Source organism: Macrotis lagotis, chromosome X (genome assembly GCF_037893015.1).
Source record: "Macrotis lagotis isolate mMagLag1 chromosome X, bilby.v1.9.chrom.fasta, whole genome shotgun sequence".
Taxonomy (NCBI): Eukaryota; Metazoa; Chordata; class Mammalia; order Peramelemorphia; family Peramelidae; genus Macrotis; species Macrotis lagotis.
In genome coordinates this window covers 548,523,802-548,550,702 of record NC_133666.1, presented here as the reverse complement: position 1 = coordinate 548,550,702, position 26,901 = coordinate 548,523,802, and the positions used below count along the sequence as shown (strand labels likewise).

The 26,901-nt window shown below is 35.4% G+C and overlaps 1 protein-coding gene across 2 annotated transcripts; it reads right to left on the bottom strand.

The window, feature by feature from the left end:
* Positions 1–330: 330 nt before the first annotated feature.
* On the bottom strand, positions 331–26,901 carry PLEKHF2 (pleckstrin homology and FYVE domain containing 2). Of its 2 annotated transcripts, none has more exons than XM_074200298.1 (2): positions 26,759–26,901; positions 331–3,738 (listed from the first exon to the last, which is right to left on the bottom strand). In XM_074200298.1, the coding sequence occupies exon 2, from the start codon at positions 3,722–3,724 to the stop codon at positions 2,975–2,977; it is 750 nt and encodes a 249-aa protein (XP_074056399.1). In that variant the 5' UTR covers positions 3,725–3,738; positions 26,759–26,901; the 3' UTR covers positions 331–2,974. The 2 variants fall into 2 exon arrangements, with proteins under 2 accessions (XP_074056399.1, XP_074056400.1); XM_074200299.1 differs by lacking the exon at positions 26,759–26,901 and adding an exon at positions 26,358–26,520.

Genomic DNA, 26,901 nt, shown 5'->3' with positions numbered 1-26,901 from the left:
ACTTACTATAACCTTGGTTCTCCTATGGCATATGCTCATGTCTACTCATCAATACAGTTCCCAGTGGAAATCTAATTTTTTAATGTGCTTTTTAAAAATTATTCCACATATAACCTAATGGCTTTGCTTACGATGAAATTACTTGCTGTCATGAGAAGATAACACGGTAGGGGCCAAAAATTTCAGCCTCTTGCTATAAATTTCCACATAAATACACAATGCTAGTCCTTCTGACAGTTGGATTAGATAACTTCTCATATCTCATCCAGTTCTAAATTTTGTGATTCTATAATTCTAAGAAATGAGGATAAAGAAATACTAAAACACTGATTAAAAGCTACAGCATATATTTGAGCACAAAAACTAGTAAATCTGACAGAAAACAGATCACAAGTATTGAGCCCTTTCAAAAATTTTAAGTTACACAAACACATTTCCACCCATTTTATGAAAAGTTCAAAATGGGAATAAGTATACTTATTCAATTTATGCATCAACAAGAAATTGTAATATTAATCTGTAACATTAACTTATTACAATTTTTATACCAGGCCCCAATGGCTTTGAATTTCTATAACAGGTACTTTCCATTTAAAACCAATTTCCCCTCTCCTATAGAAACTTGTTTTTTTCCTACAACTACAATTGTCAGCAATTTGGTTACAGCTTCAAGAATCAGTGCAGTACAGTACAAATTTCATTTATGGGGAAAGTTTATCAAAAATCAGATAGTTCTGTTTTGTTTTTTAACTCAATTTCTTAAAAGTGCAGATTTAGGAGAAAAGCATAGCACATCTCAGAAAAGATTGTTTTAAATGAAAAAGGAACAAAACAAGTAAAATGTACTCAATTATGTATTTGTACTACAAGAAAAATATCAGATCACATTCTCTAAGAAAAATAGCAACTGAAGATTTTTGATTATAAAAATATATAGGCAATAGGTTAAAAATGCATATGCCTTCTCAAAACAGTTCCACTTGACTCCTAAAAGAGTTTAATTTTCTATGTACCAGGATACAAACAGAACAATTTTCTCAGGTCTCAGGTTTCATCATATTTCTTAATCAATTATATCAATGTAAGTATGAAGCCACAGGCTGTGTATACACACACACACAAGCACAGCATATCAGTTATGTACATATACCTGAATGTGTGTGTGTGTGTGTGTGTGTGTGTGTGTGTGTGTGTTGTGTGTACAAATGTTATCTCTCAGAGGAAAAAATGCAATTATTTTTAATTAAAACCAACCTTGTTATACTTTTGCTTCATACTAGGTCAGGTAGATCTATGAGACCTCTGGAGCTTTAAAAAAAGTTAAAATAAACTCAATCAAAATAAGAGTTTCAATCTAATTTTAAGACAATGTAATAATTCTCAGTCACATAAATTAAAGAATCAAGTCTCTCATGATATCTGCACCATATATTCAAATTTTAAGACAAAACAGAAGAGTCCAGAATTAGAGTTAATACACTTCAAATTGATTTTTCTATACACAAAAAAAAAACCACTATAGTTATCTCCAGCATACAAATAGGAAAACTAGTGCAATACACATACAGGTTTATTATTCAATAAATATACTTTTGACCTAATGGTTGCCTCAAAGTTTGCAAACAGTGTAGAAATGGTCACTTCTCAAAAATAACCTACCATCAAGAAAAGCTCACAATTTTGAAAGATCATCTGTCACTCTATTTTCATGGATTTCAAAAGAGACATCAGAAACAAATCAAACATACTATCATTTTACAAAAATAGAAATACTGTTTGGGATTTTACAAAACTTTACAAAACCTAGTTTACTATTAATTTTTAAGTTCAAGGTTTACTTTATTCAGGGCCAAAAAGACCACTGAAGTTAGAAACCTGTTCAAACTTAAATATATTAAAGATATTTTCTGCACTTATCATTTTTGCAAATTATTTAATTCCAACTTTTCAGGCTCAAGTGTCTTTTCCATTTTTAGCAAGTAATTTTCATTCCTATATCAAAGAATGTTAGAAGAGACTACTTATTTTTAGGGTATTCAGTGGAAATTTTTCACTTTAGCTTCAACTTTTAAAGTCATTCAATTTACATTTTAAAAGAATTCTTACTAAGATTAGAGACTAACTATTGAAAAGGTTCAAAATAAACTTGATAAACTGCAAAGTAAATTCTTAAACATGACAGCCTTATTAATACAAAATTCTGGCTTATTAAATACAATTTGGTACCTATAAAAATGTAAGAATATAATCACTCTAAACTATTTTATAGGAAAAACATGCCTATGTGAAAATGACTACCGCCAAATTAGTAGCCATAGTTAGGACTTCCTTTCTTAAGCACTAATTTTATAATTTTTTTTTCAAATAGCACCAATAGGTTTTTTTTTCTCATTTATAACAATTGAAAAAGTGAGAATGTAGGGGTTTATTTCCTGTAACTGTGCTATCAATATAAGGCACTACATGGCATACAAAATCAAAAGCAAAACACAGTGATGCCAAATAAATGACACCTATGTTTGTTAGGGCCTTAAGCACTAGATAGTATGGTTAGAAAAACTACTAATCTTATGTAAATAACTTATTAATCCAAAAGTACATTCAGTTTTCCATAATTTTATGATGCTTTTATACCAAATACAGAAATGATGAAAACAGCAATGTAACATATGATCTATCAATGTTCTAAAAAAAAGCTCTAACTGAATTTTTCCAACCTTATATGAAAAGGATAGTCTAGAAAAACTCAAGTATAAGAAGGAGGAAAATGATGTGATACATTTGCAATAGTCTATCCCTGAAGAAGAGTAAACTATTCTCTATAGAATATACTGAGGCACATAGATTGGAAGTTTCTCAGGTAAATTTATGGCTAGAATGAAATTTTTGGAGGCCACAATAATAAATCTTCCCCCCCCCAAAGCAGATATCTTTGATTACACTCAATTCTGTTTCTGAAAATACTTTTATAGCTTTAGTCACTACTATCTTCATCATCTTCATCATCAGATACATTATTCTGAGGGGACTTAGGTGAATGGCTATAAGAGTCTGATCTAGTAGGTTGACATGTAGCCAAGTCCCCAGTAGAAAGTAGATCAAAGCAGAAATCACAAATCCGAACAGGCTTAGAAGACTGGCTAGGCAGAAGAAACCGTTTTTCAGAGCAGGGCCCACATACAACAAAGCCACATTTGCGGCAGTGGTGTCGACGATTAACAGGAGTAAATTTTGCTTTCTGACAACGCATACACACAGTTGCCTCAGAGTCAGGTACCCAGACAGCAGCATGTTCATTACTGGGAGTCTTCCCACTTTTGGAGAGTAAATCAGTAACACATTTATTTATGTGATTCATCCATTCTGATTTTTCAGTAGCTGTGGCAGCATAAACAGCAAATGATTTAGTTGGTGTCTTGATAAGCCATCCATTCCGTAGATCCCCCTCATCTTTGATGGAATCGATAGTGACATTTTCCAGAGGAATTATATGCTGCTTGTTATATTTTTTCTTCTGAATAACAATATTGCCATAGACAAGAATATCATTAAATAAGAAAAACTGCCTTGCTTTTGGCTTCTTTCTACACAACTTAGTCAATACTCCTTCTCCAATAAGAACTCGTCCAGGAATAGTCAAGGGTTGCCCAGCTGCTCCAAAACAGTTTTCCACTATACTTATACGCCGAGTATTTGCTTCACTGTTTGCCAATCGATCCACCATCTTCTGCCAGTAGCCTTTAAAAAAAAAAAAGAAAGAAAGAAAAATTGTTGGCACACAAGGAGAAACAAGTTTACAAAAGCTAAAACAAAATTCCTTGACTGTTTTTAAAAAAGAGTCAAGTGTTCCAAAATTCCTAGTAGAAAAGTAAGATCACCAAGACAATTCTTGAATTGACCCCCCCCCCACTATTATTATGATCCAAAGCACTTTCTCTACTGAATAGTACAAGGTTATGATAACAAATAATGAGGTTGGTTTAACAAGTTGAACAAAAAAAAATTTCATAACTTCAAAGACCCCACATACTCTCAAAAAACCAATTAAGCTTATTTTGTGGAGTGCCAAGCAATAAAGAGCTGCCTGTTTCTTCTAATTTATCATGGATGGAAGCAGGGAGGAAAAGGGATTTGAGAAGCTGCTTGAAGAATGTTAATTATTATGCTTAATATATCATTAACAATGAGTTTTACAGATTTACAAGAGAAAATTCCCTTGTCTCTAAAGTAAAGACAACTATACTACTATTTATATCACTGACCTAATGGGATTATAGTGGAAAAAAAGTACTCTTTAACTAAAATGTCTTATGTCACATCATTATAGCTCTGCATAACCACAGTTGAGTACACACAACTATTCATAGATTGGTATTTTTACCAACACCACAGTGATCTCTGCCTAAAATATTTCAGACAAATGGAAACTGCAAAGAATTCAAAGATCTGACAAAAAAGAAAATTAATTTAAAATAATATATGTTCACTAAAGTCTAATTCTTCACTATGCTATGGAGATTAACATGGGTCCTGGAAGGCTATGGCCAGCAATTGTTGTATCTTCTGGAAAGTACAGGCCTAAACAAGTATGTCCATTATTTAGCTAAATGATCAAGTTAACCACACTGCAATAGGTTTCAACCAGAGCAATTATTGAAGACCATCAACTAAGTCACAAGATGTTGTAATATGAGTAAGAAGAAGAAAGATTCCTAATGAGATGCATTAAAATCCAAAGAAAATAAAATTCAGATGCTACTGCAAAATTGCAAAATTTAAAAGTCCTGGAATTTGATAGAGCAAATGATATCAAACACAAAATTATTAAATTGTGAGCCATTTGTTTTACCATTATAGGTTTTGAAATGCCATAAATCAGACCCAAGATTTTTTATAGGGTCTCTCATACCTCCCTATTGGGCAAGTCCTGTATTAGATTAGAAGCCAAACAGAGAGAAGAGCTGAAAAGAACCCACAACTCATCAAAATGCAGCAAATATATTTCAGCTGCAATTTAAATTATCCAACCCGGAACATATATATATGGGAAACTAGTCAGAGTGGTTGTTATCTCAGCCTGGTCTTTTCTGGGTCAACACTATTCTTAATAAAGAAAATTAATGGGATCATCTAAAGGTGTGGATTTTCCTCAATAATAAGCTTAAGGAATAAGCTAACCTCAAAACATAACCACTGAGTTTTGGAATGATTGTACCTCAACTATGATGAGGGGGTACTTCCTAATCCTATGACTGAATATTGCCATGAATCCAAGAGAACTTAATTTAGAATTTAAAGCAAGCAATTCAACATACTATATCAATTATAGTTCAAATTACAATTAAGAATTACGTTAAGCTTTGGAAAATGATTCCTCTTTCAGACAAAACAAAATATTGGAAGTCCATCTGCCAAAACAAACTCAGGAACTATAATGATCATAATTACAAAACACTTTTAACATACATAGAGACCTAAACAGTTGGAGAGCATTATTATTCACAGGTAGGTCAAAATAATAAAAATGACAATTCTACCCAAATTACTCAGTATTGTAGCAACCTAATTACAAAAAAAAAATTATAGAGCTAGAAAAAATAATAAAATTCATCTATAAGAACAAAAAAGCCACAAATATCAAGGTCCAGTGGGGGGAAAAAAATGGGAAGGACAGACTAGCAATACCAGAGTTCAAATTATTACATCAATCCTCAAAATCTGGTACTAATAAAAAGTGGTCGACTGGTGGAATAGGTTAGGTACACAATACAGAGCAGTAAATAATCAAAGTAATCTAATATTTGATAAACCCAAAGATCCAAATTTTAAGGGCAAGAATTCATGATCTAACAAAAACTGTTTGGAAAAGTGGCAGTTTGGAAGAAGCTAAGCATAAAACATCTCTTATCAAGATAAGGCAAAATTAGATAAATGATGTTAACATAAAGAGAAAATTAGGAGAACAACCCAAGAGATGAAGAGGGGAATTTTGATTCCAAGAAATTAAAAAGCTTTTGCACAAATAAAATGAATGCAACCAAAATTAAAAAGAAAACAGTAAACTAGGGGGAAAATTTTTATAGTAAGTTTCTGCTAAGAGTTTTATTTCTCAACTATATAGGGAGCTGTGTAAAAATTGATAAAAGCAAGACATTTCCCCAGTTGATAGATAATCAAAAGATATGAACAGGAAGTTTTTAGAAGAAATCAAAGTTTCAAAGTCATCAATAGTCACATTTTAAAAAAGTTCTCTTAAATCATTACTGATTGGAAAAAAGGGAGCTGTGTAAAAATTGATAAAAGCAAGACATTTCCCCAGTTGATAGATAATCAAAAGATATGAACAGGAAGTTTTTAGAAGAAATCAAAGTTTCAAAGTCATCAATAGTCACATTTTAAAAAAGTTCTCTTAAATCATTACTGATTGGAAAAATTTAAACTGAGAAAACTCACCCCACATCTAGCAGATTAACATTACAGAAAAGCAAAATGACAGATACTGGAGAAAATTATGGAAAAACTGGGATACTAATGTGCTATTGGTGGAGTTGTGAACTGGTCCTATTATTCTGGAAAAGGATTTGGAACTAAGCCCAAAGAGGTATAAAATTTTGCATACCTTTTGACTCAGCAGTACTAATACCAGGTCTGAATGCCAAAGTGACCAAAGATGAGGGAGAAGGAACTATATTTATTTATAGCAGCTCTTTTCTGTGGTAATAAAAAATTGGAAATCAAGGAGACGTTCATTAATTGGAGAATGGCTGAAAGCTGTGATATATGATCATGATGGGAATACTATTATGCCCTAAAAAATAATAAGGTGAATGGTTTTAGAAAACCCTGGAAAAAATTCTATGAATTCATGCAAAGTGGACAGAACTTGGAGAACATTGTACACAATAACAAGCTGATCATCTGTAAATAACTTTGATACTCTTAGCATTACAATGATCCAAATGATTTATGATGAGAAATGCTATCCACCTTAAGAGAATGAACTGATAGGCTATAAACGTGGATCAAAGAATAATTTTTTCACTTTAATTTTTCTTGGGGTTTTTTTGTATTTTTTTGCAATATGGTTAAGATGGAAATAGATTTTTCATGATTTCATATATATAAAATCAATTACAAATGTCTTGCCTTCACAATGGGTGAAAGAGGGTTGAGGAGGGGTGAAATGGAAAAAAGGAATTTTTCTAAAAAATGATATAATAAATGAATTTTTAAAAATAAAACACACCTTAAAATTCTTTTTTTTTTAAAAATGATTGCCAAAAATTTGCATTTAATTGGGAAATATTAAAATCAAAACATATTTTAAAAATAAAATCAAGGAAATTCATGAAGAAAATGTAAAGGAAGGTAGCCCAGCAGCACCAGAGTTCAAACTATAATATGAAACCTAAGAAATAAAGTGGTAAGAAAGATCAGTGGAAGAGATTAGGTTCATAAACAAAGAGATTAGGTTGCACAAACAAAATCAATGCAGCCAAGATTAAAAGGAAAGCAGAAAATGGGGAGTGGGAGGGGCGTTGAATTTTTTACAGCAAGTTTCATGAAAAATATGGAAATCTATTTTTCATGATTTCACATATATATATCATACATATAATTGATAACATTTCTTGTCTTCTCAATGAGTAAGAATTTGGAACTCTTTTTAAAAAACAGAACATTAAAGTGGAATTACATGACAGTTTTAAAGCTGGGCTGCAGATTTTTCAATTATTTAGTTACTTAAAATATACAGTCACTGGCTCTCATCACAGCAGACTAACATCCTAATCACCACTGAAATCATGCCAATTAAACCACCCCAGCTTTCAGTTATCCTCCCTGATGCCATGTTTTTTGCCATCTAACCTATTGCAGCATATCTCCTAGATTTCTAGAGACCTAGCTCCATTTTGGAACTTCCTGCCCTGGGGTTTTATAAAGATATCCAAACTGATGAAGTGATAAATGCAAATTCACTTAGGTCACTACTAGATCTAGTTTAACAGTTCCTAGAGTATGAGACCATGCTTCCAGATAATCACCCTGCCATGAAAGGTATATGTGTATCTCTAGTTCAGAAAAATTCTAACATTACCATTGCTCCTATAACAAACAATGAATTCCCTATGACTCAATTCACCATTCCTATAATTTCCCAGACCTACACACATTTTCCTGGCCACTCCTCCCATCATGTGCTGTTTCAGACTATTAGTATATAAAACTTCTTGAGGTCAGAGATAGTCTCTTTTTCTTCATTTGCATTCCCAATCTTTATCATAGTGCCTGGCACATAGTAAGCATTTAATAAAGATTCTATTGATTCATTCATCAGAATCAAAACATCCAAAAAAGATGCTGGATCTTAGGAGGAGGAAAGAAGCAAAGGAGATACATTTCCTACTTTTTCCTTCCAGACACATTTTTCTCTTAATCAACTCTTTTTTTTTCTTCAAGTCCTGATTATAAGTTTAAAATGTTCATTTATCATAACAAAATTTCACTGCAACAAAATCTGGCTATTCTCAGGATTTCTTTATAATGCAATTTTACTACTAACTTGAACAGCACATATTCCTTGGAATAAACATATAAAGGATTACATAGATCTACAGCTGGAAGCTGACTGTAAAGGCCTGATAATCTATTCACTCATTTTACTCACTCATTTACAGATGAGGAAACTGAGGTCCAAGAAAGAAAGGCAAGCAATTTGATCAAGGTCAAACAGGCAAAAAGCAGAGATGAGATTTGAATTGAGGTCTCCTGACTCTAGAATCAGGGTGTTTTTTTTTTAATAATCTATATATTTTAAAAACCAAATGATTTAATTACCATGAGGAACAAAATCATTCATGAGATGAAAACTAAAAAAGAGAAAGACCTAAAAAGTAAAACTGAGTCAATTTAAAGATTATAATACATCTTAGAAAGACACTTTCCTTTATTACATTTAAGACAATTAACAATGAAATCTTTACAAGATGGATTTACTAAATTTTACTTAATTTAACTAAAAAAGTAAGATAAAGGAATGAAAAAATAGTTAAGTTAAAATCATTACAGAATCAAATGTGGACAAAGTTTTGGGATGTTTTCTTATTTAGTATTTCAAAACCATTAAACCATTAGTGCATACTCTACAGCAGTCTGTACTACTGGATTTTTTCCAGTCTAAAAGGTTTTTCTCCTTAGCAAAATAACAGGTTTGCTACAATGTGTAACAGGATTCTCATTAGTTCAACTGTGTTTCTTAGATTTCTATCCTGTATGAAACTTAAATTAGCCCTTATGTATGTTTTAGATATACAATCTTCTTAAATTATATGAAAAAAACTTTTTTTTTTGCATTTGGGGGCTCATCTTTTATGTTTACTATGGAAATAAAATATGAGAATCTTAAAATAATGTCCTAGATCTAACCAATAGTACTATTTCATTTATCTTCAAGTCACTGAACTAGCAACACTCTTAGCCATTCACAAGAAGACAAGAGACTAGAACAAGCAATAATAGGCTTTTAATCTCCCCAGAGATGTCAACTCCTGTTCAAAACAAAAGCACTTTAGGATGCTGCCCAAAACTGTTTCACTGTTAATTCAGAATAATTCTAACAAATTTGTATCATGGTTCATGAAAAACTAAAGCAGCAAATTGAAGGGTATATATATGATATCCAAACTGGTCCTGTCTACTACTAAAGTTGATCCAAAGATACTTTCAGTGAGGCTACAGAAGACAACCTTGTAATACAAAAAGCAGCTATTCAGATTTTGTCCCAAGGCTGTTTCTAACTGAACTTCGAAAAAGATAGAGGGAAAAACAAAAGACAAGGGGTGGGGGAGAGAGGGAGAGAGGGAGAGAGAGAGAGAGAGAGAGAGAGAGAGAGAGAGAGAGAGAGAGAGAGAGAGAGAGAGAGAGAAAACGAGAACAATAGTAAGAAATAGCTGGCATATATAACAATTTAAATATCTCATTTATCCTATGTTTTTTTTTAGGTTTTTGCAAGGCAAATGGGGTTAAGTGGCTTGCCCAAGGCCACACAGCTAGGTAATTATTAAGTGTCTGAGGCCGGATTTGAACCCAGTTACTCCTGACTCCAAGGCTGGTGCTTTATCCACTATGCCACCTAGCCACCACTATCCTATGATTTCTTATAGTCAAAAAAAGTATAGAGGAATCTAGAATTCTCTGAATATTTAAATCAACTATGTGATTACAGAGATGTCATCTGCTATAGATTATCATTTATTTATAAGTCAGGCAGTTTCCTTCTCATTTCATCTAGGATGTCCTTGATATACCCATTTCACTCACACAAAGATTTCAAAGATAGAAAAATTGATATTTTCTCAATTAATTTTTTAAAAGATAATCAGTCTGTAAATTTTTTCCTGAGAGTACTTTCCTCTTCCTCTTCTAGATCTTGAGACTTGATCCTTAAATGCCTACAAAATTGTTTCAACCAACATGGATGTCTCCTGTATATTCTTGGATCTGATCTAACTATTCTTTTCACCTACTTTTTAGTGTCGTTTCCACTTCCTCAAGTAATATATTAATCAAGGACTATGATGTTAGCATCTACTCTTAGTCTTTCTCTGAGATTATCTCACATCATTAACTATCTACTGGACATTTTGAAATGCATGTCCTATAAGCATCTTTTTAAAATTAATTTTCCCTTGAATTTAATACATAATAAAATTTTTCCCTATACAAAATTGATCAGAAAAGAAAGAACTGGACATAAAATCACAAATCTTTATTGCATAGCTTGATTTTCCTTTTTTTAAGGACATCAATACTATTCTAGTTTTCTTTCAATCCTTCTTTCTCATCTGCACATTTCTTTTATTTTTGCAAGGCAATGGGGTTAAGTTGACTTGCCCAAGGTCACACAGCTAGGTGATTATTAAGTGTCTGAGGTCACATTTGAACTCAGGCCCTCCTGACTCCAGGGCCAGTGCTCTATTCACTGTGCCACCAAGTTGCCCCCCCCATGCATCGTTTTTCAATGTTTCAATGATACTGTTTTTTAGGAGGAAAAAACAACCAACCCCTTCTAACTAACCTCCCCCACAATTTTTTTTTAAATGGGAAAGAAATAATACCCTTATAAAACAAATTTCTACCTTGGTCCTAGGAGTTTCCCCCTCTCCCTTCCTATTTTGTAATATTTTATTTTTTCTAATTACATGTAGAGATAATTTTCTTCATTATTTGGGGGTTTTTCTACAAGACAATGGGTTGAAATTGACTTGCCCAAGTCATAACTACTTAAGTATTAAGTGTCTGGGGGCTGCATTTGAATTCAGATCCTCCTGACTCCAGGGCTGGTGCTCTATCTATTGCACCACTGAATTGCCCCTTCCAACAATCAATTTTGTAAAATATCCTCCCTTCCACCCTTTCCTCTCCCCTCTGAAGTCTGCAAGTAATATGAAATAGGTTATATATGTCCAACCATGCTAAATAGTCATATGTTAGACATGTTATGAAAAAATGAAAACAAAAGGAAAAAATCATAAGAAAAAAATCTTAAAAAGTGAAAATAGTATGTTTTGATCTGCACTGAGATTCTACAATTCTTTAACTAAATGTAGATTATTTTCTACAAGTCTTTTAGAATTGTCTTTGATCACTACATTGCTGAGAAAAGTTAAGTCTCTCATAGCTGATCACACAATGGTACTGTTACTGTATACAATGTTCACCTGGCTCGGCTCACTTCACTCAGCATCAGTTCATGTAAGTCTTTCCAGATCTTTCTGAAATTTGTCTGCTCATCATTTCTTATAGAATATTGTCCATTACATTCATATACACAACTTGTTTGGCTACTCCCCAATTGATGAGCATCTCCTCAACTTTCAATACTTTGCTACCACAAAAAGATACTACATTTTTTGTATATATAGGTCTTTTCCCCTTTTTTATGATGTCTTTAGATTAAAGATTTAGTAGTGATACTGCACAGTTTTATAAGTCCTCTGGCATAGTTCCAAAATGCTCTCCAGAATGGTTGCATCAGTTCACAACTCTACCAACAGTACATTAATGTTCCAGTTTTCCCACATTCCCTCCAACATTTATCATTTCCCTTTTCTGTCATATTAGCCAATCTAGGTATGGCAGTACACAGCAGTGAAATTTTCATTTTCATTTTTCTATTTAATAGTGTTTAGAGCACTTTTTTCATAATTAGTTTCAATTTCTTCATCTGAAATTTGTTCAAATTCTATGACCATTTATCAAATGCCTCCCCTCCTTTTTGAATCCTTGTTTAAAAAAAAAGCTCACAAGATAGGGCATATTATTAATATTTTAATTTTCATTAAAACCACACAATAATCCTACATGGAAATCTCTGTACAAGAATGCATCTTAGTACAAACAGACTATATTCAACCTCTTAATGCTTACTCAATGCTCATTATAATTTATCTGTAAAGAAAAAATATACACATCAAATTAAGTCTACTTACAACCTCCAACAGCCAAAGCAGAAAAAATAAAGGGTGAGTTCATGCAGATCACTAAACAGGTGTTTACACTGAGCGGCATAGGGACTAAATGGAAAGAGTAAGGGGTTATAATCCAAAACACATGTTTGAGTTCCAACATTGTTGCTAACTTATTCCTCAATACTTCCTATACCTCAATTTCCTCCTCTGTATATTAAACTATTATACTAAAATGTCTCATGTTTCTTTCAGTTTTCAAGTCTTAAGGCCCATCAACTTATTGTTAGATTTAGAGACAATGCTAATTTGTAGTTACAGTAACAATACTATACTGGAAAACTGAAACACAAATTTAAAAAAAAAGAGGAACAAGATGAAGGGTGGGGAAAATTATATACTCCCTAGGGCAAGTTTACTATTTGAGTGCAGACAACTTCCTCTTATCTTTTGACTAATCAAGTAATTAGGGAGGAGAAGCCATTTTGTAAATTACATTTTATCTAACAGCTGACAAGGATTTAATTCTAAAGTTAAGAATGCTACAACAAAAGAGATTTTTAAAAAGCCATTAGATGCAGTAAAAGATTGTTGCTAACCTTGGATATATCAGTTTCAAAAGAATAAAATAGGAACTCATATTGCAGATGATTTAGAAGAAAGTGAGAGAAGAGGAAGTGTTTGCATATAGCACAGATTACTTCAAAGGTGCTAGAGAGTTAATACTCATTGAACTGTTATCAGTTTAGCCTGCACTAAGACTTTTGGGGCATCTCTGGACATTCCACATTGCTCTACAGTGTAAAGTCCTGTTTAAATAAACCCATGCTTCTTTAACACTAACTAGCTATTCTTTAGTACGAACTAAGGTAAACAAATTCCTCAAAATTATCATCCAAAGGCCAACATCAATGAATATACAAATGGCCAACATGCCTTGATCACAGCTCTGAAACATCACCTAGTTCATGAGTAGGATAATTTATTCTTTCAGTTAGTTTCAATGTTATGATTTTGGAGAAGATAGAGTGTATTTAGGAACAAAAGGTCATCCAGAAGTCCAGTAAAACTATATTAAAAGGACTGGCAAAAAAAAAAAAAATCTTAGGAGAAAATGTCTCTCATTAAGCCAGCTTTCTCTCCCAGCTTTTCCTTGCATTTTATTTTATCTTTTTCTAACAATAGCTTCTTCTATTAGTCCTATCCCACATTTCCTAATCTGTTTATAAGACTCATTTATCACTTGACTAGAAAAAATAAAGGGTTGATTAATGCCAAGTCATTTAACAGGTATCCCAATAAATAGACAAAGGATATGAATAGTTTTTTTTTTCAAAGCAATGGGGTTAAAGTTACTTGCCCAAGGTCACAGATAGTAAGTGTCAAGGCTGGATTTGAACTCCTATCCTCCTGTCTTCAAGGCTAGTGCTCTATCCACTGTGGCACCTAGCTGCCTTGATGACCTATATAGGGCATCTAAAACCTTCAGTAGTTTCTAGGTACCACACATTAAGAGGGGATTATCTGTATCAGGGCTATCCAATCTTACTTATAAAAGCTTTTATTGAAACAAAAAGACAATATATTTTGATTTGCCACTTTAGTGAGAACAACTGCAGTAGCTCAGCTTCATTTACTAGCATTTAGTAAACCCACAGGAGGCTGCATAAAATTGAACTGCCAGTCCCATTTTTGGACAGCCCTGGTCCACATGAAATAAAAATTTTTTAAAGTCTTAACTGCAAAAAGGATTGTCCCAATGATAATTATGAATATTATTAAATGGAAGGGAAAAAAACAACTATCTATACACAAATATTCAAAATATAAATTATAGGGCATATTCTACAACCGAGAAATATTTAAACAAACTGACAGATGAATATTTATTGCATCACAATAAATGACTAAAATAGACATGTCAAAACATACAAAGAAAACAGACTAGAACATTCAGACTATAATTACACACACAATAATGGGGGGGGGGGGCTGAGGAGTGAGAATCTAGACCTGTGATTTCATTACTTCAGAGAACTAACAATGAAGAAAATTCCTCTCCCAGAAAGGCAGCTGGATGGTGCAGTGGATAGAGTGCTGGCCCCGAAGACAGGAAGGCCTAAGTTCAAATCCAGTCTCAGACACTAACGATAGCTGTGTGATCCTGGACAAGTCACCTTGTTTTGAGGTTGAATTGAGAATCAAGTGAAATAAAGGGCTTAGGAAAAAGCCTAACAAATATATACTATATAAATGTCAGCCTATCATTAACTATTAACTATTAAACTATTAACTACCAGGCAACTAACTATTCTGCAACCAAAGAGCCTTAAAGAGTTCAACTTAGGGGTGGCTAGGTGGCGTAGTTTACTACGCCAAGGCACACCGGCCTTGGAGTCAAGAGTACCTGGGTTCAAATCTGGTCTCAGACACTTAATAATTACCTAGCTGTGTGGCCTTGGGCAAGCCACTTAACCCCATTTGCCTTGCAAAAACCTGAAAAAAAAAAAAAGTTAAACCTAAAAGCTTAAGGACCCTGCTTAACACTACCTAGTCGTGAATACAGATCTTCTGACTCCACAAACAACCTATTGCCATCTATAATAAACATCTCATGGTGTTTTTCTAGTAAAAAAAAAAAAACAAAAAGTCTGATAAGCACACTGACAGAAAAGAAATTGAGACACAGAGCAAATTAAGATAAAATGTTATTAAAAATTTGTCACTTTTCTTTTTAGTAATGTGGCAGAACAACAGGACAGCAGCTTTGGGAAAACAGTTAAAGCAGCATTGATTTCAATCAGTCCTTTAGAAACAATAGATTAATTAAAAATAATGCAGTCTAATTTACTTGTCCACATTAACATATGCAAAAAGAGAGTAGATGGTAAGCATCAAACCCAAAATTCATTATAAGTTTACAAGGGGGGCAGGCTAGGTGGTGAAGTGGATAGAGCAGGAAGAGTCAGGAAGACCTGAGTTCAGATCCAGCCCCAGACACTTAATACTTAGCTATGTGACCTTGGATAAGTCACTTACCCTCACTGCCTTGCAAAAAAAAACCAAAAAATAATTCTTCTATAAGTTTCCTCATTCATCCTTAAATCTCAATAGTAAACTATCTCTTAAGACCAATAAATTTACTCCAACTTGCAAAAGTAAAACCACATAAAAGATGTCCCAGTTCACCTAACTACAGTACCTAAATGAATATGCTAAAGATTGAATAAGAGATTAATTAATAATGAAATCATTCTCAAGATGAAATAACATTTAGGACAAAGCCTTTTTTGGGTTTTTTTTTTCCCTTTGGCAAGGCAAATGGGGTTAAGTGGCTTGCCCAAGGCCACACAGCTAGGTAATTATTAAGTGTCTGAGGTTGGATTTGAACTCAGGTACTCTTGACTCCAGGGCTGGTGCTCTATACATTGTGTCACCTAGCTGCCCCGGAAATAACATTTAAATATCTCATCTTCCTTCTGAAAAATTCTATTTTTTCAAAAGGTAAAGAAAAAAAAGACTATATATATTTTCATCAATTAAATAAAAGCATTCATATTTCTAAGTTTTTTGGCAACATGGCTAATATGGAAATATGTTTTAAATCATTTCAAATGCATAACCAATATATTGCTTGTTTTTTCAATGGGTGGGGGATGGAAGGAGGAAGAAAATCTGTAACTCAACACACAAAAAATATCAACAAAATAAAAATGTTTAATCTTTTCAGGAAACACTACTTCTAAGATAGGATGAAAGCTGTTTAAAAAATAACAAATTATAAAACATAAAAACACAAATAAAGTCCAAGCAAATAAATCCCAGTCAACACTGGTTCCTCATTCATCCTTAAATCTCAATAGTAAAATATCTCTTAAGACCAATAAATTTACTCCAACTTGCAAAAGTAAAACCACTTAAAAGCATATTTTGTCATATAATACTGTCAGTTTAGATTGTTAATGTTAGCAATATTAAAAAAACTTAATATAAACATATACCATCTAGGCTTAGTCCTTAGTATATTCACTTGCCTCGGGCTCCCTCATTCCCAAAATGAGGGGACTGAATTGGATAATCTCTAATGTTCCATCTCATTTCTAAAATTCTATTAAGTTTATGAAACTACTCATATTTCTTCCCTACCCTTTCATATCTGCCACATAAATGCTATACATGTTTTATTTGATACTCGTATTGATTTGATTTGAAATACCACTAGTTTCTATCACTTATCCTTGTTCAGTCGTTTCAGATGAAGGTCTGTGACCCCATTGGGGGTTTTCTTGGCAAAGATATTGGAGTGCTTTACCATTTCTCCTTCTCCAATTCATTTAAGGATGAGGAAACTGAGGCAAACACAGTTAAGTGACTTACCCAGGGTAAAGCTAGTTTCTGAAGCTGAATTTTGAATTCAGATCTTCCTGACCCCAGGCCTGGCACTTTATCCACTGTGTCACCTATTTGTCTTGAGGTTTCTATTACTATCCCCAACTTTTAAAAATGAGGAAAAAGGATTCTGAGAGGCCAAAGTGTTTGTTTTGGTGGTGGTGTTTGTAATCAAAGAAGACCATGACAGCAAATAAATGGGGGCATGACTTGCAAAGAAAACCTTCTCTCTGCCTTTTTTCAGACCCTATGTCGTCTGATCTAAAAGGAAACAGAACTTCTGGTGATGGGCTGGTTGTTGTGGGAGCTCTTGAGTCCCTACCCTATCTGAGAGGCACCACAGCACAACACTGGGTAGAACATCAGCATGGTTATTTTTTTTGGTGACAACTTTGCAACACAATATATTGCTAGCCTGTCTCTTAATGGTCTGCTCATCAGAGTAAGGTGAATGCATGGTTGTACTCAATTCTGCAACCCAAAGTCTTTGGTTTCCCAGAAGCTGAGAAATAGGTCATAGGAATAATGCCACCTGAGCTCAAGTCAGCATCAGTATCATTTATGGTCAGAACTACAACAGTATCTTTCAACTTCCAACTTTCATTCTTGATTAATGAAAAACATTCTTAGTAAATGCTTTTGCTCTGGTGGTGTTTTGCCCCCAGCTGCCCCTCTTAATCATGGCCCCAGTTCCAGAAAAGCACCAAACCAAATGTTTAAAAGCAGGTCCATGTCACATGGATACCCTAGCCAGAAATAATGGAATAGGATCTCAGTTTTATTATGTTAGTTTTGGGAACTGGGGCCATGATTAAGAGGGAAGCTAGAGTGACTTGCTGAGAGTCAAGAGGTGTAGTAGGAACTGTGGAATTTGAATGAAGATCTTTCTTTTTCCCTCACCTTCACCTTAGATAGAAATTTCTTTCTCTTATCTGATTTCCTAGAACTTACTATCACATTCTAATAATTTTTATTATATTTGCTTGTGTATATGTTTATAATTGTCTCAACTGGAGCCAGAACACTACCTATGTGTCTTCCACACATTCCTGAGCACTGTATGCTTCATTGAGAACTCAAGAGATACAAAATGCTAACTGTGGGGGATCAGCAGAGGGAGTGATACCTACCACCTAGCAGGTTAGTATAGTGGCTACAGTAGGACACAATGACACTGGTTTCCTTGCTGTTCCTCAAACAAGACACTCCAATCTCTGCATTCTGGGTATTTTCACTGGCTGTTTCCCCACTGGAATTCTTTCTCACCTTATCTCTTCCTCCAAGACCTAATTAAAAATCCCAGCTTCCAAAGGGAGTCTTTTCTGATCTCTCTCTTAATTGTAGTGCATTTCCTCTAAATTATCTCTAATTTATCCACAACATAGCTTATTTGTACATAGTTTCTGGCAAGTTGTCTTACTCACTGATTGTGAGCCCTAGGAAAGCCAAGAATTGACTTTTGCCTTTCTTTAGCATGATCTCTAGCACCACAAAAGCACTTAACATGTGTTTACTATTTTAATGTAGGGCTTTAAGTCAGAAAGACCTACATTAAAATCCCACATTTACTACATCTCTGCGGCCTTCAGAAGTCTCAGAATCTGTTTTCCTCATATATACAGTAATAGAAACTAACAATGTTGTCATGGGGATCAAAAAATATATATAAATGCCAAATATCGCTACATTTCCTCTGCAATGCTGACTTCCATTATAATTATAAAATAACTGGCATTTTGTATATCATTTTACCTTCTTTGTAAAGTGGATACTATAGACATTACAATTTTACATACCAGATCAGGACACTGAAGCTGAAAAAGATTAAGTGACTTGTTCAGGGTCACATAGATAACCTAAGTGTCAAAATTTGAACCTGAGAGCTCCAACTTCTGAACTCCATTAACTCACCATCATCATTATCATTATATAATTATGTAAGAGTAACATTCAGATTTTTCAACTTGGAGGACACTGCTAGAAAAAATTTAAAGTTCTCCATGGTTTTGTAATAACAAGCACACATGCAGATATCACCCCACTGCTTTTTGGAATTAGCCTCATGAACAAAATAAAATTTATGCCTGGAGTCAACTTTGACCCAAAGATAATGAGTTTCTCCACTCTCTATATTAAACATAAAGTCAGATACTAGTGCATCAATTATATATCTGCTTAAAACTACTGGTAATGCTTGTTATGACAAAGGATTTACTCATAATCAGAAAAGGGTCATCACCTTACTCCCTATGTAATGTTTACAACATTTATTTTATTCCAGTGTGCTGCTGCCCTTCCACCAACTATGTACAGGCTGTCGTTTCTCAGAAGCATGGTTTGGCAACATGGAGTCATATAATCTTATTAGCAAATCCTCAAAACGTCCTTTAAAAAATTTTTTTTTAAAAACCTTATTTCTTGTGTTGATAAAAGACTGAGGGGCTCAGGAACTAAATACAACAGTCTTGTGCAATTACTATCTTCCAAAAAAAATTTATGCTGTTTTTCCAATCTGAGAAATTGATACTGTTGAAAAATGCAGATTTACCCTCATTTATAATGTCATAATTTCAAATTTACTGTTATTTCTCTAGATTTTTAGATATAGCAACAAGTTCTAGATAAAGTAAAATTCATTTTTAAATGAGATTTTCACTAACTGAATTATTTTCCCTACCTTCAGTAAGGCAGTTTATAAACGATGATGGTGATTGGAAGATAAAATATCCATAAAGGAAAGTAAATACAAAATTAATCTGAAGAAAGTTAAGAGTAGCAACTTCGAGAACCCAGAGAGGTAACAGATAAGAACTAGACTAGGAACAAACTTTAAAGGAAGTTAAAAGGTTACTAAGAAATTGAGGTAAAGGGGCGGCTAGGTGGCCTAGTGGATAAAGCACCGGCCTTGGAGTCAGGAGTACCTGGGTTCAAATCTGATCTCAGACACTAATTACCTAAGCTGTGTGGCCTTGGGCAAGCCACTTAACCCCAATTTGCCTTGCAAAAAACCTAAAAAAAAAAAAAATGAAGTAAGGAGGGAGTACACTATACTATAAGCACAAAAACACAGGCTGTAGGAAATAACAAAGGAGACTGGAATAGAGTTTAGTAAACAGAAAATAGGTCAGTTTGGCTGAAAGAGTGTGAAGGGGAGTTAAAGTAAAATCAAATGAGCAAGTTTAAGTCAAATTGTGAAAAGCTTTAAATACCAGTCTTTGGAGTTGTCTTAGAACCTAGAGAGGGGGTCAATGAAGATTTTTTGAGCAAGGGAGTGGCATTCATTATAAACACTATACCAAATGAAAAAAAAAAATCAGATACCAGAGCAACAATTTATATATCTGTACTTTAAGATTATCTTGGTGATAATCTTTTTAGGCTGATATAAAATCCTCTAATGGCATTTCAAACCCCTTCATAACCTGCCCTCCCAAACCCCAAATTTTCTAGTCTTCTTACACCCAAGGTCCACCTTTTAGATACTGAGATGCATAACATTAGTCCCTTGCTGCTTCTTGAAAAAGATAACTCCATCTCTTGGTTCCTGACATTTTCTCTGGTGGTGCTCCACAAGTCAAAATTCCCCTCTTCTCTGCCTCCTGGCTTCCCTAAGTTCCAGCTAAAATTTCACCTTCTTACAAGAAGTCTCTCCCATCACCTCTAATTCTATTATCTTCCCTCTGTTGATTCCTTCTAATTTATCCTTATTTAATTAGCTTATAATTGTATGTGTATGCTCTTCCCCATTAAGACTGAGCTCCAGGGCAGCTAGGTGGAGCAGTGGATAGAGCACCGGCCCTGGAGTCAGGAGTACCAGAGTTCAAATCTGGTCTCAGACATTTAATAATCACCTAGCTATGTGGCCTTGGGCAAGTCACTTAACCCCATTTACTTTGCAAAAACTTTAAAAAAAAAAAGATTGAGCTCCATGAGAAAAGAAATTCTATTCTGCCTTTCTGTGGATCCTCAGCACTTAGCATATCATAGGTTTTTGTGTTCACTGCCTGCCACAGCATCCATCATACATACCTTGATCACTAAATGTCCAGTCAAATCCTGTCTGCTAGTTTCTCCATTCAAATCTAAGACAAATCAAGTAACCTCGTTGAGCTCAGCTTCCTAATCTGTAAAATGGGAAGGGATGGGGGGAATATTCTACGACCCATGATCTTTACTACTCTACATGTCACTCCCTGCCATTCCCAGGTCTTTCTTCTGCCACCACCATTCTGCAAAGTCTATTTTGAAGATGATTCTCTCATGCTGTCAAGGTCCTTGCAATTGTTCTCCTCAAGGCTACTTAACATGCCATCAAAAGAGGTTTAGCATCTGACTCGAGGATTTTGAGAACTCCCCTAGAATATCAATCCAAAGGCAATCCCATAATCTCCATTCTACTACACTGAAAAGGCAAAACATCTTAATCTCCCAAATGTTTCATTTCTATGATCATAAACTGCGAAATTCCTCTCAGATCATAGTTTTCTTATCCTTCCATTTCTACATTTATTATTTTTTCTTCTTTTAAATAGTTTCCCCATAACTTTAAAATATATGGAAAAGTTACCTATATCTAGTCCTTGCTCTGTGCCTTTTTTCTCCTAATAAAATGGGCAGATATAAAACATTTGCAGAAATTCAAACATTTGGCCTTCAGTCCTCTAATTTTATTACCTCTGATTCACTTTTAAACCCATCTTTCAAACTCACCAAAACCTAGACTACCTTCTCTCCTTTCCTTGTCCTAACTATTCTTTATTCACTTCAAAGTTCAAATGTACTGTCTTAAATTCAATTCTAAAAGCACCTGTTACTTGCCCAGGCTTGCAACTTAAATGTCATCATTGGCACCTCACTACTACCTCTCTACTATCTCTCACCTCCTACATCCAACCTGTTGCAAAAGCTTTTTTATTTCCACCTCTGCAATAATTCTCAAACATTCCCTCTTCTTTCTGGTACTGCCATCACCCTGATTCAGGCCCACATCACCACATACAGTATAACCACTGTAATAACTTGCTTATTGGTCAGCCTGCCACAAGTCTGTCCATACTCCAGACCAACCTCCATTCAGCTGCCAAAGTGATTTTCTTAAAGTGCAAGTCTGATCATGTTTGTGACTCTCTGACACATACACACACACACACACACACACACACACACAAAGAGTGGTGGTGACAGCAGCATGTTCCAGATTGGCATATTTGACACTTCTGATCTACAGGATCAAATTTCTTATCTTGTTTGCTGTTCAGAGCCCTTCATAATCTAGCCCACCTTCCCCCACACTTAACCTCTCTGAAGACTCTCTGATCCAGGGATGCTGACCTCTTTGCACCTATCACTCACTTCCAAGTATTTTCTCTGGTTGTCCCTCATGCCTGGAATGCTCTTCCTTCTCTTTGGTTTCTCTGAGATCTCAGCTAAAATTCCACCTCCAAAAAAGTGACTTTCCCAGTTCCTCTCATTCTAGTGCCTGCTTCCTCTTTATTCTATCTATGGCTCTGGGTGCACACTGTATTTCTCATTAGACTGGGAGATCCAGGGGACAGGGACAGTATTTCGCCTTTCTTTATATTCCTAGCACAAGCACACAGAAAGGACATTGCACTATGTTAAACTATGTTCAAGACATAGAATGCAAAGAGAAAAACAAAAGTCCCTGCCATCAAGAACTTACATTCTCCTGGCAGAAACAAGTACACAAAAAAGTAAATACAAACTATATATAATTTGAGGGAGAGGAAGGTAACCAGAGCTGAACTATGAAGAAAGCTAGGGACATTAAAAAAAAAGGTAGGAGGAGAGAGGAACAGGAACAGAGGACAGAGATGTGATGCTGCCTGGGGGAAACAGCAAGTAAGTGAAGGAAAGCAAGAAGCCAAAAGCCTAGAAAGTTAAGCTGGAACTAAACTGTGAAGTTTAGGAGTCAAACAGATTTATGTTTTCTCCTGGGGCTAAGAGATAAGCATTGGAGTTTCTTAAGTAGGGAAGGAGAGTCACAGAATTGCGCCTAATTAAATAGCTGTTTAGAGGACAGAATGGAGAGGGAAAAGTCTGGGAGCAGGGAGACTAATCTAGGAGTCACCAGAGAGAACTCCAGTGAGAAGTGTGATGCTTTTGAGTGAAGAGAAGGGTTCAAATGTGGATGGATACACACACACACACACACACACACACACACACACACAAACACACACACACACACTATGAGGCTCTTACTCAAGACTTGTTGACACAACAACCCCCATATAACAAACCTAATCAAATCAGTGGTCATTCTGCCAATATTTGAAGACCTACTATATTCTGAACATTCCTGGTACAAAGGAAGAGCAAAAGATTTTCAAGAACTCACTTCAAATTCTTCATGCTCTTCACTGCTTGAGTCACCACAAACAAGACACTTATCTGCAAAATGAGAGCTGAACAAGATGGGATCTAAAGTTTCTTATGGCTCTCTTTTTTCTGATATCAAACCTGTCTTACTCTTTGCAACTTTGCAATGGGAGCAACACCCATTGTTCCCAGGTCTGACCTCTGTCAGACAGCTAAACTAATCCCTAAGGATCCCCATAACCTTTCAAATACAGCAAAGACCGCTATTATGATTTCTCAAGTTTTCTCTTCTCCATAAATTGCTGACCTCAAAAGTTATGGATGAATGTTAGATCAGCAACCACAGAAGTTTTCCATATGCCAGGACATCAAAAGTTTGGTCCTTCAAAAAAGATCACACTTTTTGTTAATCTGACTTGAAAGAGCTAAAGGTCAAGATTGGGTTGCTCTAGTCACTTTCAATTCTAAATAATCTTGAAATTCAAGAGTTGCTTGAGGACTTGAAATGCTTAATTAACTGTCCAGAAATAAAGTCTCAGAAGACAGACTAGATTCCTTCTCTCTACTATGCCCCATTGGCTCTTCTTTTGTTTCTTATTTACAAAATAAAATTATTACTGAAAATTATGAGAATCACTTAAGTTTTTCATGCTGATCACCAAATTTTAATGAGTACTTAGTCACTGTATAAAATAATCACAAATAAAAAAGATCATAGCAAGATGTCCAAATTGCACATGATCAATAAATTAAGGGTAACTCTTGTCTTTTCTTAAATTGACCAGAAATTTAGCCTGTCTTTTCATCAAGAACTGTTTTGGTGGGTTTACATAGCCTATCACTTTAATCTGTCCTCTGTCAATCATTACATTTTTATTGCCTATCACTGACCAGAATGACATTATCTATTAAAGTCACCACCACTACCAATCAACAGCTACTTTGCAAAGCTGAAGGCTGCATATGTCTTTGAAAATATTTCTTCTGTTTAGTTTGCAAAACACTTATATTCCTTCCAGCTCACCCTACAAAGAACTTAAATGAAACATCTACTACTATCTGTCACATAACTAACTCAAAAAATATTCAATTCAATCAGCATCTTTTACTAAGCACTGTTCTAAGTACTAAATAAAGGTGAGAATAGGCTGTGCACTCCCAGTCATACTAAATTAGCATTTCTGATTAGCCCTAGGCTACTTTCTGGAGGGTATAGAGGTACTTGTAATCTTCTGGTATCTGGTGTTCCCACAACAGAAACATTTTGTTAAGTTTATTTTTTCCTAGTATATTACTACGAAATAAAATTAGCTGGGTGAGGGAAGTCTATACAATCATTATGCAGATTCATTGCCACTACTTCCCTTCTGTTATTGATGTACAGTCGAACTGAAGTAATTGCACCCTCCATATCTACAAGTTTTTACAAATATTTAAGCAACTATAATTCAGTACTGTCATCACAGAAAATTAAAAGTCAGTCTCTGAAGTTTCCAAATAGATTGCTGAATACGTCTATGCATTTCAAGTAACCTCAGGAGAAAACAAATTGCATATTTCACTATGTTCAGCATATGGACAAGATATACTTCCTATATTCAAAGAGGTCAGGATTAACAAACTAAAACAGATGTTTATAGAGAATTGATTTCAAGTCAGGAAAGATGGGTTTTCAGTAAGGCTGTGAAAAGCTGAAATATGGTGAATGGAAGAACATTCCATGAATTAAGACTCTAGAAAGCCCTAGAACAGAGAAGTCCCCAGATTTTTTTTGACGGCAGGTTACATAATAATCAGAAATCCAAGGTATGTATACAAGTCTGATTTACTCATATCCAGTAATGATAAAGAGAGAAAGCAAGGAAGAGTAAACAGAGAGTCAATCTTGAAGCTAGGAATGCCTAAATATAAATTTTGCCTCTGACAAGATGACTCTGTGACCCTGAGGTCATTTCACCTTTAGACAACTCCTATTACAAGCTTTAAGTTGCAGGGAAGATGTCTCCCCAGAACTTCATGATATCAATGAAATCAAAGGTCTAGTCTAACCCCAACCACAATAACAGTGAAGTATAGCTTGTTAGCTACAGGAAAAAAAAATCGATTTTAATAATACAAAAGCAATCAATCTTATTCCTTTAAAAATCTACCATTACAGGGCTAATGTCAGTCATTATCTGATTTTTTTTTTCAAATTAGTGTGACTCCAGATATTTAAAAGACATAACTATTCTCTGAAAGTGTGAGTTCTATTCAGTAACAACATCACAATTCTGACTCAGTATATATCACTATTCAGTTTTGCTTTCATCCATTTTATGAAAAAGCAGATGGACCTAAATACTATCAGAACTTGATTCAGAAATGCCATGTGGAAAAAAAAAAGGAATGCCATGTGCCCTATTGACATATTAATTCATGTAATTTGATTCTTAAAAAAAGTTCTCAACCACTTCCCTCCAGGATCTGACAGTCTAATTTTGGTCTTTCACTGGGCATCTAAGAAGAGGGACTAAATTTAAAAAGAGGCATTCTAATACTTGAAGGCTGATTTTAAGACTAGGGAGGAGGTCACAAACTGTGGCTTCAATGGAGAGTGAAAAGAGAAAATACTATTTGGAGTATTTAATGTAAAGATTGACAAGTTTCAAAAGTCAATTGCTTCTCCTTAACTTTCTAATGTGACTACTGTGAAATTCAGTTAAAAGTCACAAAAAAAATTTTTTTAAAAATATAACTGGGGGTGGCTAGGTGGTGCCGGCCCTGGAGTCAAGGAGTATCAAGAGTTCAAATCGGGTCTCAGCCACTTAATATATGACCTCGCTGTGCGGCCTTGGGCAAGACACTTAACCCCATTGCCTTGCAAAATCCTATAAATACATAAATAACCGGTGGACTTCAACGCATTTCTGATCAAAATGATGCCTTGAAAAAGATCTCATTCGGTGCATTTTAGGAAATAGGACCGGTTTTAGAATTAGAGGGCTGGATTCAAATTCTGTCTTTCCTCTTTGTGGCTCTGGGCAACGCTGCAACCTCTCTAGGTCGGTTTCTTCACCCGTAAAATGAGGCTGAACCGGATCCAGATGCCCGGTCTCTTCCCTACCTTCCGAGTCTCTACGGTCAACAGTTTTAGGGATAGATTCCGAGTATACTTACATTCTTCAGTGTTCTAGCCCATTTAAAAATCTTGCTTTTAGCTTTTTTTTTAATTTTTTAGAAAAATTGTTGGTTGCTACTGCTAAGCAATAGAGAGGTGACATCTAACACGGCTCAATCCCCTCGCTGGCACGGCTTGAGGGGAAAACTAACTAGGGGTTCCGTAAGGCTGAGGCTCCGGAGGCCCCGGATCCCTCGGCAGCCCCCGCGGCCGCCGGCCGCCGGGCCTCGCCGCGGGGACGCAGGTCCCGCTCCCCCGGCTGGCTCCGCCGTGAGAGCCCGCGGGCCCGGCAGGCAGGGCAGCGCCCGCGTCCGCGCCAGGCCCGGCCCCCCGACCCCAACATGGCGGCGCCGCCCGGGCCGCGGACGAGTCCCCCCCGGGCGCGGCGGCGGCTACCTACCCGGCCGGACGCCCGGCGGCCGTCCGCGAGGCTCGAGAGCGCCCCGGTGGCGGGAGGGCCGCGGCCCCGCTCGGGGGCTGCTGGGGGCGCCGCGGCGGAGGCGCTGTCCGGGCCGGTCCCCGCCGCCGAGCCCGCCGCTCCCT